Source organism: Schistocerca nitens, chromosome 8 (genome assembly GCF_023898315.1).
Source record: "Schistocerca nitens isolate TAMUIC-IGC-003100 chromosome 8, iqSchNite1.1, whole genome shotgun sequence".
Taxonomy (NCBI): domain Eukaryota; kingdom Metazoa; phylum Arthropoda; class Insecta; order Orthoptera; family Acrididae; genus Schistocerca; species Schistocerca nitens.
Genome location: NC_064621.1, coordinates 596,919,961 through 596,941,717, shown reverse-complemented (window position 1 = coordinate 596,941,717; position 21,757 = coordinate 596,919,961). Strand labels below are relative to the sequence as shown.

At 39.2% G+C, this 21,757-nt stretch overlaps 1 protein-coding gene and 1 non-coding gene across 2 annotated transcripts in view; one reads left to right on the top strand and one right to left on the bottom strand.

Annotated features, from left to right (window-relative positions):
- Positions 1-21,757, top strand: part of LOC126198728 (coatomer subunit beta) — a 119,596-nt gene that overhangs the window by 18,910 nt on the left and 78,929 nt on the right. The window contains exons 2-5 of the mRNA XM_049935249.1: positions 2,098-2,225; positions 13,476-13,705; positions 17,280-17,449; positions 17,680-17,887. Coding sequence (XP_049791206.1) covers positions 2,135-2,225; positions 13,476-13,705; positions 17,280-17,449; positions 17,680-17,887 — 699 coding nt within the window. The 5' untranslated portion in view covers positions 2,098-2,134. The remainder of the gene's footprint in view (positions 1-2,097; positions 2,226-13,475; positions 13,706-17,279; positions 17,450-17,679; positions 17,888-21,757) is intronic.
- On the bottom strand, positions 12,760-12,834 carry Trnas-uga (transfer RNA serine (anticodon UGA)). Its single transcript has one exon. It is a non-coding gene; the product is annotated as a tRNA-Ser (tRNA).

The following is a 21,757-nucleotide window of genomic DNA, read 5'->3' as shown; positions in this document are numbered from 1 at the left end:
TTGTTGTTGTCAACTTGTGCCTCGCGGTGCATTCTTAGAGTAGTCAGGGCGCTAATGACCATTGAAGTTGTGCGCCCGAAAAAAAAAAAAAAAAAAAAAAAAAAAAAAAAAAAAAAAAAAAAAAAAAAAAAAAAAACGTCACCCGCAATTTAGTCGTACAGCAAGCATGGCAGCACAGTATTCGTTTGAAGAACAACGAGATACGGTTATAGCCTAGCAGATGGTAAGGCACATGAAGCTTGATGTTTGTATGAGGAACGGTACCCAGCAAGACACCAGCCACACCTGCAAACGTTTACAGCAATTCATCGGTGACTTGGCAAAACAGACTCATTAGCAGGATATCACAGTGATGCTGGAAGAACTCGAACACGACAGGATGCTGCGTTTCAGAGACTGTTCCCAAGCCCTTCGAGGAAGCACCTACGACAAGTACTCGAGCGGTTGGAAATGACATGAGGGTCACTCATCTGTTAGTCTGGGAGGTTTTGAGGGACGATGGCCAGCATCCATTTAGTTTCCACCCTGTCCAAGATCTAAATCCTGTGGTGGACTATGAACACAGGCTAGGGTTCTGAGGGTGGTTTTTGCGATGTGCTGCTTGAGATCCTGACTTCCCGCCATTGTGTTGTTTCCCAACGAGTGCACCTTCCATCGGATGGCCTTTACAACACTTGAAACATTCATTACTGACCAAAGAGAAATCCCCATGTCACGTACGTCTACAGACACCAGGAATGATTTTTACTCAACATGTGGGTAGGCATTGTGGGTGACCATCTAATTGGGCCAGTCCATCTACCTCCTCGACTTAACGGGGCAAATTACCTTCACTTTTTGAAAAAAACTCTACCCGGCCTGCTGGAAGATGTTCCCCTGGACAGACGGCTAAACATGTGGTTGCAACTTGGTGGGTCGGCCACACATAACGGTCATATTGTACGCACATATTTAAATGAACTTTCGACGGCCGGCTAATTGGCAGGGGTGCTCATAGGACATGGCCCCCATGATCACCAAACCTCACACCTCCGGACTTTTTCCTGTGGGGATTCTTCAAGGTTCTAGTTCACCCACCCAGACACAAACAACTTAGAAATGAAGAGGAATTAATGGATCGCATTCAAAATGCCGCCAATCACATCATGGCAATGCCAGGAATATTTGAATGAGTTTGGCAAAACACCATTTGACGTTACCAAGACTGTGTCACATCAGAGGGTTGCTGGTTCGAGCACCTGCTTTAAGTAAACAATGTCCTAGCTACAAAAAAGACCCTTCTCAGGGCTGACACAATTTGTAAAGGACTTTCTGTACGCGAACTAACGGCTGTTGACGGGTTTGTTCCCAGTACTTATCATGAAACTACAGTGGATGTGTTGGGACTGCAGTGGATTCGCCCCCAGAGTGGAAGGCTGTACTTTAAAATGTGCTCATACATGTGTTTTCAGTGAGATATGTTAGTTCTTGTTAGTGATCCTGTCCTAGTGACTAAAATCTGATTGTTGTTTTTGTGTTATATGGTTTGATGGCAATGCTGTGTAGCCCACTTGTGGTTTGAGGAGAATATGGAAAAGCTCAATAACTGGGACAAATTTCTGGCAGTAATTAAGAAAACATTTCGTAGCTCCAAATAGCTGAAGAGTCAGGTGGAGATGAGATAGTTGTATATACAATATTTTGGCACTGTGTCACGCAGCAAACCTAAATATGAAGAAGATGACAATTCCACATCGAATGACAGCATGGCAGAGAATGTCTATCAAATATTTCTTGTTGCCACCAAGCAACTATAACTGCTATACCATGTTAGGCGATGTAGCAGCAGCCAAGGATGTGCGTTTTTTAGCCATGTCAACAACTTCATTCATTTCGCCAGTTTATACAGTCATAATGGAAATAATTGTTATCAAAAAAGACATACTATTCTTACGATACAATTAACATACAGAGAATATTATTTGACCTAGCCACAGAATGTAAGCTACATTCTCCATATTACCTTTCAAAGTGTTTATGTATGCCAAAATTTGTTTTGCTCTGTAGTTTAGTTATGTGTTCAGCATTTTATGGTCTGATAATTATTTTCTTTTACAGATTGATATAACTGAAGAAACAGAATCAGTTTATAAAAATGGTGACAGTTGAGCAACCATGTTATACAATTATTAATCTTCCATCAGACTCTGATCCTCCTAATGAAATGCAGTTGAAAATAGATCTTGGTATGTTGCCTTTAAACACTAATTTGCTTTTATTATTTAGAATTTTTGGGTAACAGTCCACATAACTGACTTCTAAACTTTAACTCATAAAGCAGTTCATACGGTTTAAATTCCTGTTTCATAATTTGCAAGAACTGTTACATTGACACCTTAATTTCTCATTTACTACAGTTTCAGGTTTTTCAAAATCTTTTGTGAAGTGATTGCCACAGTATAGTTTATGGTGAACAGTGATAACACTAAATATCACTTAAGTGCTGAGTCTTTGACATTATATTTTACTTTTTGCCTCTTGTATTATTTATTTGCACTTGTGGATAATTTTATTGTCAGAAATAGTCATTATTTCAATGACTGTTCAGTGAATCACTATAGCCTCTGTCTCTGTGTGTGTGTGTGTGTGTGTGTGTGTGTGTGTGTGTGTGTGTGTACCACAATCACAACAATGATGTAAAGAAAGAGACACTGTTTCAAACATGCAGAAAAGGAAGCAGCATTCTGTAGTAGTTTCTGACCAATGAACATGACATACTGAAAACCATTGCTCAGTTGGAATTATGCTGCAGTGCATATTTGGTCCACAATTACTTTTTGCAGAGCAGGAAGTTGAATAACAGTATGCTTTCAAACCACTCCTGTTTGCCCAAAATGTTGTGATGCCAGGAAAGATTAAGGTGACAGATTTTGGGTGAGAAATAGTGTGTTGCTGGTGAATAGAGAGAGTGGATGGTTTTGAATTTATTTATTATTTATTTATTTATTTGTTGTCCATACAGCATTGTTTCCAGACATTGGCATAGCTTTTAATTTACATATGTATTGTGATACAAGGTTGTACTAATTTTAATTCTCTTACCAATAAAATACATTCATAAAAAATAATCAGAAATTATGAGTTTACTGTCACAAAAACAAGCTTATGATTTTATACACTAACAGTTTTACAAGAAGGCTTTACAATTCAAAATCTTCTGTTGAATAACAGTATTTCTCTGTTATGAAGTACTTCTATTTAAATTAGCTATCTTAAAATCAGGTGGCCATCTATTGCAAAAAATTGTCCTTGTTTTACGTGGACGGCAGTCTGAAGCCTGTTAATTACTTGTAATTCTGTGAAAGTTTTCCCTTCCTTGTGTTTTATAATTATGAACATTACTGCTTGCAGGAGGTACATAGAGTAGATACGCATGTAGAGCAGATAGGCAATATTTTATATTTTCTGAAAATTTCTATACAAGGATCGCTCTTGTTCACTTCAGCTTCCACTCTTACTACATTTTTATTTACTTAATTTACTTTCACTTTCTCCACCCTTCAGCAATTGTCCTGTATTCCCGTTTGAGAACTTTCACAATAATTGTAGTATCCCTCTTTCAGGTCTCTCTTCTTTGTTGTCGTAATTACTCCCACTCTCTATGTTAATCGCAGCCATCCATGCTTCCTCTTTCCTGGCGGCAACCGTACCAGGATTGCTTTCAGCCTTCATCCTTGCCCATTCTCTGTACATGGCCATTTCACTGAAGAGCTCTGTTCTCGGTCCTTTGCACAACTGGTTAGTTCCCTATCCATTCTCTCCAAAAATTTCCTCATTTCTTCTCCATTCTCTTTCGGATATCCTGGCTGCCCTGCTTATTCCATCCATCTCTACTGCCTGCACTCTGCTTTTCTGCCGCGGTCCATCTTTCTGCACCATATATTAGTATACTTCCTATTACTGTTTGCAGAATCCTTTTCTTTGTTTCTTTTGATATTTTCCAGCTACACAGAGCTCCATTTAGCATTTTAATTGCTCCTCTTGCCCACGAGATCCTGCATTCCACATCTGTTTCATAGCTTCCTGAGGAATGGCTAGTAGATCCTAAGATACTAAATATTTAAACTGCTTTATAGCTTTCATAATTCCCTTCTATTCCTCCCGCTACCAGATTTTTTGTTTTTCTCATATTTATTCTAAACCCACCTTGTTCAGATGCTTCCATTAACTTCATCATCTTAAATTTGACATCCTCTCCGCTTCGTGGTGCTAGTATTTTATCATTGACAAATAATAATGAGTAGATAGTACCATGCTGGAAAGAAATTCCCAAACCTCTGCATTACTGATGCTACCATTCAAATATATACTGCATATATATTTTAAACAGGGTCAGCAACCTACTGCAGCCCTGTCTAAGCCCTTTTGATGTTTGAAATATCTCACTCAACTATCTCCCTTCTTTAACTGTTGCCCACAGTTGGTGGTATATTCTTTGAAATACGGGTATTTGTTGTGCTTCTATATACTCCATCCCTTCCCACTGAGTGTTGCTGAGCACAGAGTCATATGCTTTTTCTAAATCTACAAATATTTAGTGTGCCTCCTGATCCTTAGAATATGCCTTCTCGCTTATCTGTCAAAGGCTAAAAATATGGTCCATGCAAGATTTTCCACTGTAAAACCTGCCTGTTCACCTCGCGTCTTTCTGCCAATCTCATTCTCCAACCTGCTTTTCAGTATAGCACTAAAAATTCTCTGATAGATTCCATAACACTAATTCCCCTGTAATTATTTGGATGCTGCTTGTTTCATTTTTTCATAGGTAACAGGTATGTATGATACACACCAGTCTCTTGGTATTTCCTCTCCCTCTTCAATCTGATTGAAGAGTTTACGTGTAAGTCTTACCATTTGAGGGAGTCCATTTTTCCACAGTTGAGTACAGCTCCTCCTGGTATACTTACCTTTTTAAGCACATCTTTTACTACTTCCTCTAGTATAGGTTATGTATTACCTAATGTACTACTTTTATTGTAGACTTCTGTCATGTGGTCTTTTCTTTTTTCTACCAGAAGTTCTTCAAAATGCTTTTTCCAATGACCAGTGGATATAAGTTGTATTGTGGGTGCAGGATTGCTAACCATTTTCATCTTCGTTGTCCTCCATGCTTCTGCCGATCTCCTACTTCCAAGCAAATGCTCTATTTCCCCACATGCTCTTGCCCATTCATCTTCCTTACACTTTCTTCTGAATTCAGAGTGTATACGACCCGGGACAAACGGGAGATCCGGGAAAAACCCGGGAATTTTTTCATCAGGGAGAAAAGTGTGAAAAACCCAGGAATATTTTAGAATTCCGGGAATTTTTCATTGTTTTCAGTTAAATTTTTGTAGTTTTGACTGGTAAGAACCGATACTCTTACAAAGAATATTACTGTATCTCGCTACTGCCGAATAATACTTCAGTAATAAAACATGAACGAGTGAAAAAATGAAAATAAAACTTGTTGTTGTTGTTGTTGTCGTCTTCTGTCCTGAGACTGGTTTGATGCAGCTCTCCGTGCTACTCTATCCTGTGCAAGCTTCATCATCTCCCAGTACCTACTGCAACCTACATCCTTCTGAATCTGCTTGGTGTATTCATCTTTTGGTGCCTCTCGTGTTCCAATATTTCTACGGAATCCAAACTGATCTTCCCCTAGGTCGGCTTCTACTAGTTTTTCCATTCGTCTGTAAAGAATTCACGTTAGTATTTTGCAGCCATGACTTAGTAAACTGATAGTTTGGTAATTTTCACATCTGTCATCACCTGGTTTCTTTGGGATTGGAATTATTATATTCTTCTTGAAGTCTGAGGATATTACGCCTGTCTCATACATCTTGCTCACCAGATGGTAGAGTTTTGTCAGGACTGGCTCTCCCAAAGCCGTCAGTAGTTCTAATGGAATGTTGTCTACTCCCGGGGCCTTGTTTCGACTCAGGTCTTTCAGTGCTCTGTCAAACTCTTCACGCAGTATCGTATCTCCCATTTCATCTTCATCTACATCCTCTTCCATTTCCATAATATTGTCCTCAAGTACATCGCCCTTGTATAGACCCTCTATATACTCCTTCCACCTTTCTGCTTTCCCTTCTTTGCTTAGAACTGGGTTTCCATCTGAGCTCTTGATATTCATACAAGTGGTTCTCTTTTCTCCAAAGGTCTCTTTAATTTTCCTGTAGGCAGCATCTATCTTACCCCTAGTGAGATAAGCCTTTACATACTTACTTTTGTGCTCTAGCCACCCCTGCTTAGCCATTTTGCACTTCCTGTCAATCTCATTTTTGAGACGTTTGTATTCCTTTTTGCCTGCTTCATTTACTGCATTTTTATATTTTCTCCTTTCATCAATTAAATTCAATATTTCTTCTTTTACCCAAGGATTTCTACTAGCCCTCGTCTTTTTACCTACTTGATCCTCTGCTGCCTTCACTACTTCATCCCTCAAAGCTACCCATTCTTCTTCCACTGTATTTCTTTCCCCCATTCCTGCCATTTGTTCCCTTACGCTCTCCCTGAAACTCTGTACAACCTCTGGTTTAGTCAGTTTATCCAGGTCCCATCTCCTTAAATTCCCACCTTTTTGCAGTTTCTTCAGTTTTAATCTACAGTTCATAACCAATAGATTGTGGTCAGAGTCCACATCTGCCCCTGGAAATGTCTTACAATTTAAAACCTGGTTCCTAAATCTGTCTTACCATTATATAATCTATCTGAAATCTGTCAGTATCTCCAGGCTTCTTCCATGTATACTACCTTCTTTTATGATTCTTGAACCAAGTGCTAGCTATGATTAAGTTGTGCTCTCTGCAAAATTCTACCACGCGGCTTCCTCTTTCATTTCTTAGCCCCAATCCATATTCACCTACTACGTTTCCTTCTTTCCCTTTTCCTACACTCGAATTCCAGTCACCCATGACTATTAAATTTTCGTCTCCCTTCACTATCTGAATAATTTCTTTTATTTCATCATACATTTCTTCAATTTCTTCGTCATCTGCAAAGCTAGTTGGCATATAAACTTGTACTACTGTAGTAGGTGTGGGCTTCGTATCTATCTTGGCCACAATAGTGCGTTCACTATGCTGTTTGTAGTAGCTTACCCGCATTCCTATTTTCCTATTCATTATTAAACCTACTCCTGCATTACCCCTATTTGACTTTGTATTTATAACCCTGTATTCGCCTGACCAAAAGTCTTGTTTCTCATGCCACCGAACTTCACTAATTCCCACTATATCCAACTTTAACCTATCCATTTCCTTTTTAAATTTTCTAACCTACCTGCCCGATTAAGAGATCTGACATTCCACGCTCCGACCCGTAGAACGCCAGTAAAACTTAAAACTGCAAAGTAAATGCGCCATATACTGCAACAAAACAAAGTGGTCTTACAAGCGTCTGCCAACAGGAAAATTTGTCAAAGGCATTAGGAAGAATATGCAATGATTCGTAACAACAAATTGCCTCCGATGAGCGTGACGTCACAACTTCTTACATAAGATTCGTTTTAGCAGTTACAAGCGGAATCATGCGCATGCGCAGTTGAGTAGTACCTTCTCTCGCTTCTGGCTACAGAAATATGGCAGTTGGCTGTGTAAGCAGCCAGGTCCGAATGCCTTGCTTCTTTTATGACCCAATGTAAGATCATGTAATGTTTTACACGTACGACCATGCGGCACCCTTCGACATCGTAGCTGCGCAAGCGCGGTGACACCTGTCATCTGGCGCTCTCTGGAAACTGCAGAAATGAACCTATTTCTAACAGGTCACAGTAAAATATTCCGAATGGTGATTTGAAAAGTGTTACTATCAAAGAAAATTTCCTTTTAGGCAAGTTGAACTACGTACGAGAATATACGATGAATTTCTTAAATCAAAGAATGTTTGACTCTCATTTAAAAATAAACTCTTTGATGATGAGCCATTTAGATGAATTTCAAGCCCAGAAGAACAGACATTTATGTCGTTATTAAAAATTTTAATGGCACATTTGTGTGATATATCTTAAATTGTAATACGTGCATAAAAGACCAACAGTATATGTGAAAGCTTAGCTTCTCTTTCAGCGTATTAATCTTATAGACCAATATTATAAGTTTATAATATTTACTTTTCTTGTAGCAACACTATGTATATTCCGTATTAATCCTATAGACCAGGCTGTTCCAGCTCGTGGACTCCGTTGTGAGCCGCGGAGCGCTCCCTGCTCCAGGGAGCCGTGTCGCTCGCTGTGACCAATCAAGTGGGCCGGCACGTGGCACGGCTGGCTGAGGCAGGCGGCAAGGCAAGCGTTTTGATGTGCCAGCTGCGTCTTACAAGATCGACAACCTCACACTCTTAGCTGCTAAGACGTGGTGACGTGCTACACCAGGAAATACGATCTTCAGGAAATAAATAAGGAACAAGTGTTTTACAAGAAATTGCATACTAAATTTATTGGGCCTCTGTAGTTTGAAATTTTCTTTTCATCGCAAGATCGGAAATATCAGGCGTCAAAGTGTTCGCAGCGTTAATGCGGAGGATGGCCTTAATTGTTGCAGTTACTTTATAACTGTTTTCATTGCTCAGAAAAGCTGCTCACATCAAAACGTAGATCCAAACATGTACATGATCTGAGCGGCATTGTTGTGAAGTTTGGGAAATGTTTTTTTCTGTAATGAACACTACCATCGTAACAAATACAAGGTGTTGTAGTACCTCTCTTTCAACAAAGTTGAATTTTGCAAATCAATAGTCTCCAATTGAAGTGACGATGACAAGTCATGGTGGAAACTGAAAAAGGAGTGCTGAACACCTTAAGTTCCATTTCCAAACTAGTGAGGTCTTGGAATCGTGTTTCAAACGACGTGATGAGCTGCTTTAAGTTTGCTTGGTAATCGCCGAAAGTAGTACCTTCAGGTAGTTTTAAAGAAGCAAGATGATTGAAGAACGTTAGATGTCCATTACTCATCTGCCTCTCAAATCTCAAATAAACGTAACTTTTCCATGAACACTTTGATCTCTGGTCGTGCATGTCAACGATTAGCTGCCCTTTGCCCTGCAATGACAGATTTAAATTATTCAGATGCATAGTTATGTCAGCTAGGAACGCCAGGTCTGATATCCATTTTATATCTTTCAGACAACGCATTTCTTCCCCTTTCATTTCGAGAAAAGGGGTATTTCCTCACTAATGGCAAAGAAAACATCAAGAACTTTTCCCCGACTCAGCCAACGAACTGTACTGTGGTAAGATATATCCCCATACTCCGCTTCCACATCTTTCAGGAATCCTTTGACACCGCACAAAATTCACATACTTCACGACATCTTTCATTACGCCACCTAGCTATACTGTTTCAGCACACAGTGCCTCTTGGTGAATAAAACAATGAAGAGTCAAAAGTCTTTCCCGAATTCGTCCCTGAGTTTATTTTTCAAACGAGAAGAAAAACCTTGGTGACGCCCGATCATTTGTGGTGCACCGTCTGTCGCTACACAATTTAGCTTATCCCACGGCAAATTCATATTGCCACTGATTCACAAACAGCTTCAAAAATGTCACGTCCTGTTGCGGTGTAATCGAGTGGTACTACATCCAAGAGTTCTTCAGGTACTTGCAGCTCCATGTCGACACCACGCACAAAGACTGCAAGCTGAGCACAGTCCGATATGTCGGTGCTTTCGTCAAGCGCTATCGAAAATGCAACAACGCTCTCCGCCTTTTTCCTGAGCTGTGTCTCTAAATCAGCCACCATGTCCAGGATTCGACGAGACATTGTTTGCTTCGACAGGCAAACCCCTTCAATTGCCTGCACCTCCCTTGGAAACGAACATTCTGCAACTGCTACCATGCACGATTTTATGAGTGGTCCCACCGAAAACGGTTTGCCACTCGTCGCAGTGATGTGAGCGACCCTGTAGCTTGCTCCAATTGCAGATTCAGTAGTGTTTTCTCCGCTCTCATTCACCTGAAAATTATAAACGCATTACAGAACACGAACTATGTTGCATGTTTTGATACCCTCCGTACTACGAATCCGTTTTTAAACATACGTCTACTGGTATGTCGTTCTTAAGCCTGGCTACCAGTTCTCTGCGTGCAACACCTTCTACCTGACTGTATTTAATTCTGTATATTGTACCTCTTCGCAGAATTAAATACTTTATGACATACAAAACACTGTGGTCGACCATCCCTCTCAATGAATAGAAAGGTATCCTCCAATAGAGGTACAGAGCTCCCGCGGCTAGTCATAGCTGTCATTGAGCACGGATTATTACGGCTGCATTACGGCCAGGGGGCAGTGAGTTCGCTTTCCCCCTCCACGCGGGCTCCGAGCTGCCGCAGTGAGCGCTCCGGAGCGCTCCGGCTCCCTGGAGCTCGGTTGGAACAGCCTGCTATAGACCAATATTATAAGTGAAAGCTTTACTTTTCTTGTAGCAACACTGTGTATATTAATTTAAACCATTAATTTTTTCTGTTTGTGTGTTCGCGCTACTTATCAGTGATGTTGCTATTGGCTGACTTCATCATGTGTCATAAGCTCTGAATACCTGGTATCATCGGCTGGTGAAAATCACGTGACATGAGCTATGACTGGCTTACAAAAGCGCATCGCAATCTCAATTTCAATGCTTCGGAAAGTAACATGTGTTGTTTGGTGGAATTCGAATTTATACTTCTGTAATACGAAAATATGCAGCGTACATGTTACTGCACATCAAAGATCTTTCCAAAACTTTTTTCCCCCTGTGTTTCATTTTCTAAAGCACCAGAAATTCTACGCCCGTGTATAAAACCATAACCATTCAAAGGATGGATAAGTTATACAGTTCTGCGAGAAAATGTACTGTCAGTTGACAGGGAAAAAGTATGTTTTCACCCAGGAGAAAATGTATTTTTAACCGAGAAATCCGGGAATTTTTTTTTCTTTGTCTGCGTACACACTCTGGAATTTCTTAGCTCTCCTTTTATATACCGTGTACCTATTCCGATCCTCTTCATTCCCAGAGCTTAATCATATGTGACATAGTTTCTTCTTTTCCTCAGCCACCTCAAACTACTACATGGTCGTCCCATCAGTTCTTACTGTTTTCTCCCTTTCCTTATTAAAGCCACCTCCACTACTTCCTTATTGACTGTTTCAGGAAACCATATAACTCATTAGCACTCCAGTCCTCCTCCAGTGCCTCCAGTCCTAGATTTAATCATTGCTGATTCAGACTTTTCACACTTTCTTCATGTAGCTGCTGTATGCTGTATTTTGGATCCCCTATAAGTTCCACTTTCAGCATCCTTCTCTTTCTCCGAACAAGTCACTGAAAATGTTACTTTCAAGCAGTGGATCCAAACTGATCAACCTACTTTGGACACATTAGTGAAGAAAGTCGTGAATTTGTTGAGTATGTCATCCAGAAACTTAAAAAACTTGACACAGCATTATTACATGTCAAAATGTCAGGATTGCTACTTAAACACAAGGAAACAAGAAAGGATCCTTGATGCTGGTTTTTGCATTAAACTATACGTATTTTATGCTGCACAAGGATTTCACTGGCAGAACAGTCAAGTTATGCTTCATTCTTTTGGTGCATACTATAAAACATAGGATTGCATTAAGTCAGTGTTATGGTGTATAGGTGACTGATTGCAGCATGAAAAAACTCATTCTATGTTTTCCAGAAAAGTGCTGTCACCTATATCCTGGAACAAATACCACACATCCAACATGTAATTCACTTCAATGATAGCAGATCTGCACAATATAAGAACATCATGAACTCAGCAAATTTGTGCCGTCACAAGCAAGATAACTGAATAATGGCAATTTTTGCCACTAGTCACGCAAAGATTCATGTAATGGAGTTGGTAGTACTATTACACTTCCAGCAACAAGACAAATGTTACAGTACCCATATAAAAGTCATGATTTAAGTCCAAAAGATCTGTTACTTTTACCACAACCCATGTTCCAGGAATACAAAAATTTTGTTTTGACAGATGAGATAATAAAATTCAGAAATGTGTACAAAAATGATATGAGACCAAGTGGACCTCCATCAGTTTAGCAAGAGCAGGCATTGCCTGGAGGGGAAACAGTAACTGTCTTGATAAACTTAACTTCTTCAATTTATTTGTGGCTATTTCATAGTGGTGTTCACTGAAATCCCTTATGAAAACATTCTAATGAGTTTGGTGCTCTTAGTGCAACCACAAGCACCAGTCACTTATATACTTTCACATCAGTCTCAGTATTCTCCATTGACAACTTTTTTTAAAAGAATAAACACTTTGTAAAATGTTACGAATGTATTTTATGTGAACAGAAGAAAATTTATGGTAGATTAGTTAGGAGTCATAAAATAAAATGCATATATTTCTATTTGTTTTATTTCAATTTTAAATGTCTAAACAAAACAAACACCACTGTCATTATTTTTTATGTTGAAAAGTATGATCATAAGCATTATGTGAAACAAAAATTATGATGATGAAACTTGAGGTTTTGATGAAAAAATTCTTGATATTTGGAAAAAAAAACTTTTTCAAAAGACTTTCTTTACAGATTTGTAAATATTTGTATGCATACTTGCAGCATTTGAACAATTTTATGTCACAGTTGATCCATTTTTCTTCCAGTGACACCAAATTGAATAAATTTGGTTCATAAATAAAAAAAGTTATTGGAATGAGATTTTCACTCTGCAGTGGAGTGTGCGCTGATATGAAACTTCCTGGCAGATTAAAACTCTGTGCCGGACCGAGACTCGAACTCGGGACCTTTGCCTTTCACGGGCAAGTGCTCTACCAACTGAGCTACCCAAGCACGACTCACGCCCCGTCCTCACAACTTTATTTCTGCCAGTACCCCGTCTCCTACCTTCCAAACTTTACAGAAGCTCTCCTGCAGGAGACGAGGTACTGGCAGAAATAAAGCTGTGAGGACGGGGCGTGAGTCGTGCTTGGGTAGCTCAGTTGGTAGAGCACTTGCTCGCGAAAGGCAAAGGTCCCGAGTTCGAGTCTCGATCCGGCACAGAGTTTTAATCTGCCAGGAAGTTTCAAAAAAAGTTGTAGTTGTTACAAACTTATATGCCACCTAGTCTCTTGACACCAGTTTGTAAAAATGACCCATGTTTCAAAATATCATCTGAACTGTACTTTTGGTCAAAAAGTTTGGGAAAAACTATTTTAACACTCTGTCACATGTACTTCCTTACACCAAATTTTTGCCATCATGTGTAACATGATTTTATTTTGGGTGATTTGAAATGAAATGAGCCAGTTTTGAAAATAATTCTTACTCGTCCATTCTGGTTGTGAGATGACATTGTTTTGTGTAAAGCACTGCCTGTTGTGTTGAATGCATGCACTTAAACTTCCTTTGTTTTCAGTAGCTAAGAGTAAAGACTGTTTTTTCCTTACCATATCTTTTTAAACATTTGCTTGTATGAAAAATTTGCCATTGCAGAGAAAGGAGATGTAAAAGTAAAAATAGAAGCTTTGAAGAAAGTAATTCAGATGATAGCAAGTGGTGAAAGGCTCCCAGGTCTTTTGATGACTATAATCAGATTTGTACTTCCACTGCAAGATCACATGATCAAAAAACTCTTATTGATATTCTGGGAAATAGTACCAAAAACTACACCAGATGGAAAGCTTATGCAGGAAATGATACTCGTTTGTGACTCCTACAGAAAGGTAATCTAATATAATTTATTGAGTAAATGTATTAAAATCAATTTTCAAAGAAAAGTTTTGGTAGTTTCCACTCTTTACCCCTTTTCTTACCCTAGCAATAGCATTTTAATGTCGTATGTACAATGATTTGTCAGTTATTGACATAAATTCCTCTCTAAGTGGGCTAGTTACTTTCTGTCTTGGACAAAGAGGTTCTTAATTTTTAGGTTTCATATTCATGAAGCCAATTTCTTTGTTGTTGTTTTTAAAGTTTTCTGAACTGTGGGGTAAACTATTCTTCTTATAAATTAGAAACTTCCAATAAATTAAACATGTGCAAAAACGATACTCAATTTAAATTTCTTACTTTTTATTCTGTAAGTAAATTCAACATTGCCACTCATTTATCAGACATGTTCAAGGCATTAAGTGAACAATAGCTCAAAATGTAGAGTAAATAATAATGAAAACAGAATGAAAATATCGGATAGGTTAAATGTGCTGTTCCACTAAATGTTGCTACTTCAGCCACAACCCAGTTTTTTTACCATACCTTTGAAGTTGTTCTTGTTCTTGAGGACCTTCACTGTAGCAAGCTGTTTACTTTCTGTTTTAGCCTTTCCTATAAGTCAACCATACCAGAGTTCTATTTTATATTTAATGAAGTATTTTTTATTTGAAATTAAGTCCAAATTGGTAAATTTTTACTTAATTGTTGTTAGTTTTGGTGTAATTAAGACAACCTTGAATGTTTTCTCAATTGTCAGTGCCGTCCATATGTGTACATACACCATCCAGTTGTTTGTCAAGTGGTATACTTTTATTTAAGCTTTAGTGCTGGTGGAAATATTCTGGATTTGAGTTGTATTTTGAATGAAATACACTGATGGAAAAGAAATCACAATTCCAAGAAGGAGTTGTGCAACAGAAACTAAAGTTGGTTGGTGTGTTTCTACATCTGAAAGATCGTGCCTATTCAGATTTCACGCCATTCACGTAAGAGTGGCACTTGTAGCACCACTATGAGGTTGCATATCAGGTTTGCTTTAAATACACAGTGTAACTGTCATCAGCATTAGGTACCTTTGAGACTGGAGATGGTGAGTTGACGTTAGTCAAGAATGCGTTCAAGGCAACAGGGACACAATTATCAATACCTCACTGAGTTTGAACAAGATTGTGTAATAGGACTACGAGAAGCCAGATGTTCCTTCTGCAATATTGCAGAAAGACTTGGCAGGAATGGAGCCACTGTACACAGTTGCTAGCAGCGGTAGTCGCAAGAATGTACGGGTGCAAGAAGACCGGGTTCTAAATGGCCAGTTGTCACTATCAAGAGGGAGAACCATTGTGTTCAGAGTATGGCTCTGGTGCATCGTGCTGTGTCTGCAGCAACAAAGTGAGCAGCAGTTGGTGCACATTGACACAACGCACTGTTGCAGTCAGCCCATAGTCAGATGCCTTGAAGTGTGCGTTCCACCAACCCAAACCACCGCTATTTGAGATTTCGGTGGTGTCAGGTGAGAGCTCATTGGAGGGCAGGGTGGAGGTCTGTGTTTTGTGATGAAAGCTGGTTGTGCTTCAGTGCCACTGATGGCCATGTGTTGATCAGGAGGAGGCCAGTTGAGGGCTTGAACCAACCTGTCTGTGTGCTAGTCTCTCTGGACTTACACCTGGAGTTATAGTCTGGAGTGTGATTTCGTATGACAGCAGGAGCACTGTCATCGTTATTCAATGTAACCTGACTACAAATTCGTACAGCAGTCTGTTGTTTCAATCTGTTGTGCTGCCATTTGTGAACAGCATTCCAGGGGGTGTTTTTCACCACGATAATGCTTGCCCACATACCACTCTTGTAACTCAAAATGCTTTACAGACTGTTGATCGTGTTACATTGGCCTGCTCGGTCACCAGATGTGTGTCTAATTGAGCATGTGTTGTGATATCATCAAATGATAACTCCAGCGCCATACACAAACAGCATTAATCGTCCTTGTATTGACCGACTAAATGCAACGGGCATGGAACTCTTTACCACAAACTGACATCCAGTGCCTTCACAACAAATTGCATGCTTACATTCAACATTCTGGTTGTTACACTGTTAATTAATGTACCAGCATTTCACATTTGCATTTGCTTATCTTGCGCTTACATTAATCTTTTATCTTGCCATGTTAATCACCAAAATATTGATGGAGGCAATGAAAACCTTGTAACACCATCGCTCTGTGAAAACCTTGTAATTTGCGTAACCACTAATTCCATTATGAGAGAGAGTGATTTGAAAGTGTATGGATTTCTCTAATCTGTAAGTAACTAGGCTTCTACTATATAGTTACACATGTAGCAGTAGTATCTGTCACTTTATATATTTTTTAAGCAACCATTTTTGCCTCTCCTGTAAAATTTAACAAAATGGGGTTACAAGGTTTTCACTATCGACATGTTACCTAGACAAATGTCTTCCCGAAATTTCATTACTCTACAGTAATTATTTTTTAGTGTTGCATTTCCTTTTCAGTCAGCATAGCTTGTGGACTTTGCGTTGCTGAATTTGCTTCAGACACTATCGGTGGTGGGAAGTCATGACTTAATATTGTTGCAGTATTGCAATATTTGCTTTACCTAGTGTAATATACTAATATCGAGTGTGGCTTTTCTTTTTTTTTTTTTTTTTTTTTTTTTTTAATTCAGACATCGCTCCTGCAGACCCATCTCTTTTCATACACCTTTATACTAAATTTCCTCACATACCTACTTTTTTACCACCTTATATAGTCTTTCGATTTACAAGAGCTGTAATCATAATTAAATTGAATATATTAATTTTACATATATAAATTAAACTACTTGAACACATTTAAATTTAGATAATAGTAAAATGGGAATAAAATAAAATAAAAAAAAATAATAATTAAAAAAAAAGGTAGCAACAGAAATCGAACTCGAGCCAACTAATTGCCAGTCAGTGACCATTGAGCTACAGCACCGATACATCAACTCAAAAATCCTCCATATTCATAAATCTTTGAGATTTTTATCCTTTCATACGGCCAATTCGGGAGGAATATTCTAGGAACTTGAATGGGGTATCTCTCTGCTTCTACTCATACACTTCCAAGCCAAATTGGGAAGCCCATTCCATCTGTATCTCCTTGTTAGATTTAAACGCACTTTCTAAGAAAAATACTGACCTGGTGCAGTGAGCAACATACCACCCATAGTTCCACAAGGGATGGTGTCACATAAGAGCATGCGATCAAAAGCAGACAGCTGCGTCCCTTCTCCGAGTTGATCATAGCACAGATGACCATCATTTCATCACTTGACTCTGGTTTTTAGTTATCGCAGAGAGAGCACTACAATATATGTATAAGTGCAATATTTACAGTGTACTTTAGCACGTGATCTCTTGCCAACACTGGACATTATGTCTAAAATTATAAAAAATCAGCAATTATTTCACCTGTTGCTTTTAGGAGCTCGGTAAATTTCCTGTATGTGAATAGTTAGTTGTAAGTGATTTGGGTAGAGGTGGTTTGTTTGTTCTTTAATTAGTTTAGTCAGTATTGTGTTGTGTATTTGGTTTCAGGATTTGCAACATCCGAACGAGTTCCTGCGAGGCTCCACACTTCGCTTCCTGTGCAAACTGAAGGAACCAGAGCTGCTGGAGCCACTTATGCCAGCCATTCGAGCCTGTTTAGAACACAGGCATTCGTATGTTCGGAGAAATGCTGTCCTTGCAATTTTCACCATTTATAGGTAAATCCCAAGAATACTAATGGTTCATGAAATATTGGTGTTGTATAACTCATATTGTAGTGCATTTCATGCTGGAATTAGTATTGTGTGCAAGTTCCATGGAAAATGTGGAATTGCATTTTGGTAACATTTTATGTTCAAGTGCATGTTAAAAGAAATCAATGTTATAGCTGGACTTGAATTCTCTGAATTTGTTATGTTTGAGCTTCATTAGTTCTACTGTTTTACAGGAACTTTGAATTCCTTATCCCTGATGCTCCTGAACTGATAGCAAACTTTCTAGAAGGTGAGCAGGACATGTCCTGCAAACGTAATGCATTCCTTATGTTACTGCATGCTGATCAGGAGAGAGCCCTTGCATACTTAGCATCATGTCTTGATCAAGTTACTTCATTTGGTGACATTCTACAGCTAGTTATTGTAGAGCTCATTTATAAGGTAAGAACTGTGGCTACTGGCAAAATTAGCTCCTTATGGCATATTAAATTTTCTATTGATACTGCTTTAAAATAGTTTGTTTCATTTTTTCTTGCTGCCTTTGTTGTATTAGAATTCTGTGTTTGTGGTTACTGTGTACTGAGTTGGACGGAAAATATATGACCAACAGAAGTATAAAGTTCAAAGATCATCCAAATACTGCAGGGTACAAAATATCATTCAGGTAATGTTTGTACTGATTCTGTTCACTTTCAAGATGGTGTAAAAGCGGTTTATCAACTGCTTGGCAGATAAAACCTGTGGCCAAATATTTCTATGTTCTGCTTATTCTATTTGTTGAAGTAATAGATTGCTTCAGCATGAGCCTTATAAATATAGTGTTCATTAGTAAGCAATCACAGTAAATATCGACTGACCAAGAAAGAGTGGGTGCGCTGTAAAGAGCTGTGTTGGTTTAAGAACATCAAGAAATGGTAAAGATTCAGGACACCTGTACCCCAGTTGGAAGACCACTTATAAAATTCTGAGGAAACGACAGTTCAGCTAAAACAAAGGGTCAAAAGCAAAAACTGAAAAATGTTGGAGAAACTGGTTAGCAGAAGTTTCTCATTGTCCTGTCAAAGAGTATCAAGATATGTGGTCAGTTGAAATCAACCAGTCAAGTTGAAATCTTCTTTTCAACTGCTTTAATGACTGAAGGTGTATTATAGGGAAAAGGAAAAGTAATCTTGAAAGATGTTTTCTCAGACTTAGGTTACAGGTAAAGAAAACAAAGTGTGTTCAAAAAAGTAATAAGAATTTCATAATTTTGTATGTTGTGGTAGACAAATTACCTCAATTTTTTAGTTGTTGTGTTGGTAAACCTGTCTGAAAAGCTTCTGTACCAGAATTGGATACATCAGATGTTTAGTCTGTTGTCAGCTATGAAAAAGGTTATGGGTGTTTTTTGGCAATATCGAATGGAGAATATGCTTTGAGCACAACAAGATTTTACAAGAGATATGAGCATTTCGAAAAAGACTTTGATGACATTGATTTGCAGACAGGCACAATAAAAAAAAAAGACTCAACACACAAGTTTTCAGCCAGAAGGCCTTCTTCGAAAATAGACAATACGCGCACACACACACACACACACACACACAAACCATTGTCTTTGGCTGCCGAGGCCATTGCGCACAGCTGCAGTTGCTCGTGGTCTGGTCTCGGCAGCCAAAGACAGTCGTCGTATGTGTGTGTGTGTGTGTGTGTGTGTGTGTGAGAGAGAGAGAGAGAGAGAGAGAGAGAGAGAGAGAGAGAGATCTGCATTTGCATGAATGTGTCTGTGTATGCTGTCTGTTACAGAAGAAGGCCTTCTGGCCAAAAGCTTACGTGTTCAGCAGTCTTTTTTGTTGGTCTGTCTGCGATTCAATGTCTCTGCTGTATGGCGAGTAGCAATCTTTCCTTTTCATAATATTGTCATTATTCCACTTGGATTTTTCATTGTTTGATTTTGTGATGACATTGATGTTGATGAACGCCCTGGACGCCACTTCGTGTCATCGACTAATTAAATCATGGAAGACTTGAAAGAAACGATCATGAACAATCATCAAATCACAGTCATAGAATTTGGCTCATGCCATGCCATTTCTTCTGGTGTTGTTATTATGAAATATGAGACAGCAAAACCTTTTTACGAAAACAGCAGAAAATGCAAGTTGTTGAGCAGTTGCTAGACGAAATCAGCAATAATGCAGAACTACTGAAACATGTCATAACAGGTGATGCAGCTTGAGTTTACGGATATAATGTCGAAACTAAGGTACAATTGTCCCCGTGGAAGCATTCTGGATTGCTAAGATCAAAAAGCTGTAAAATACCATCAAATGTGAAGGTTAGACTCACTTTGTTCTTCGATTTTAATTGCATAATTTACCACAAGTTCTTGCCACAATAAGGAGCAGTACTTTCAAACCTAATGATGATTTGTGTGAAGTAATCTGGAAAAAAGCTTGAGTTAGTAGAAAAACAATTCATCACTTTTCCCGCATGATAATGTTCCTGCCCACACATTGTTGCATGTTCTTGAATTTTTGGTGAAAAATGCCACTGTAATGATGCCCCATCCTCCATATTCGCCAGATATGGCCACATGTGGTTTTTGTCTCCCTAAAAAATAAAGGAAACTTCAAAGGGCCATCATTTTACAAGTAAAGGTGAGTTGAAAAATGCATCACCAGAGAGCTAAATGTTGTTCCAAAGTTCTCATTCCCAAAGTATTTTGAAGATATGAACAGATATATAATATGTAATGAGACTCTTTGATATGGAAAACATTGGTGTAGTAGATAAATAAATAAGTTTCTCAAAAAAGAAAGAAAGAAAGAAATTCTTGACATCTTGACATCTTGGGTTGTCAGGTGCTCAGCCTGATATCAGCATCGTACTTGCACAATATTTCGGTAACGTAGCTCATTACCTTCATCAGGTGCAACCTGAGACTACTCCTTGAGTGTACCTGATCCAGTATTTATGGCAGTGGCCTTCCCCCTTCACCAGACACTCCCTGTGCAGTCTGCACCCACTCGCTGCGATCTTCTGGAGCATTACTATTCCCTTTTCCGTCCACTGCAGTCCTGGGTGTTCTCTTTGCGGTCCGCGCCCGCCAGACACACTCCTGGGTGTTCCATCTTCGGTCTGGTGTGTTTGGAATCCCATCTGTGGAACCAGGCATTCCTCCTGTGGTCCTCTCCCTGTGATCTGCTGGAGCGTTGCCATTCCACTTTCGGTCTGCTGTGGTTCTAGATGTTCCCTCTGCGGCCCGCACCCATCAGACGCAACCCTGGGCGTTCCATCTTCGGTCTGGTGGGCCTGGAACTCTGTATGGGGATTGTTCTCCATGTCCACGCCTTCAGTTCTTCTATTTGTGGAGTGCTGCAGCTGTCCCCATTGTTTCTTCAGCAATTCCAGGGCAGGATACTAGGCTCTGCTTAGCTGGTACCCCGTGTCACGCTTAATGAGATTATCGGTCACTTTTATCTCTATTGACTCCCTTATAACACTATCCCAAAATCTGGGTGTCTGTGGTAGAAACTTGATTTCTTCATAATTCATTGCATGATCTAGCTCTAGACAGTGTTCAGCAATGGCTGATTTTGTTGCCTGTCGTAATTGGGTGTGCCTTTGATGGTCCTTGCACCTGATATCTACTGTCCTTGTTGTTTGGCCAATATAGAACATGCCACATTGGCAAGGTATATTACAAATCCCTGGTTTCCGTAAACTCAGGTTGTCCTTAACATTTTCTGCCAGTCCCCTGATCTTGCTGGATGGACAGAAAACACACTTGATATTGTGTTTACGGAGGATCCTACTAATTCTGACAGAAATAGAACCAGCGTAGGGCAAATATGCCACCTTCTTTGCTTCATCTTGCTCTGCTTCTGGAACTTGTGGTGTAGTGGCTGGTTGGAGTGCCATCTCAATTTGTTTTGGTGTATATCCATTTTTGCAGAACACTGTTTTGAGATGCTCTATTTCTGTCGGTAGACAGATATCTGGCAGAATACCCGACAACCCAAGATGTCATTAGATCGCCAGGAAAGCCTGAAGAATTATAACAAAGAAATTCTTGTTATTTTTTGAAACTGAGTCTTCTCTTTGACCATTGTATGGCTGTGAAAATAGAAGTACGGATAAAAGCAGTGAACTGTTATCAGATGGGTCTCTTGATAAACTAATTGTAGACATGTAGCAAAGTGGGCTATACTCCCAGCGGCTAATCATTGCAGAGCACTCTAGTAGTGTTGCACTTGGATTCAGAGTAATTGAAAGATAGCCCTAGTCACTGCCAGTTGAAGGGTAGTAGGATTGACTTGCAGAACTGTA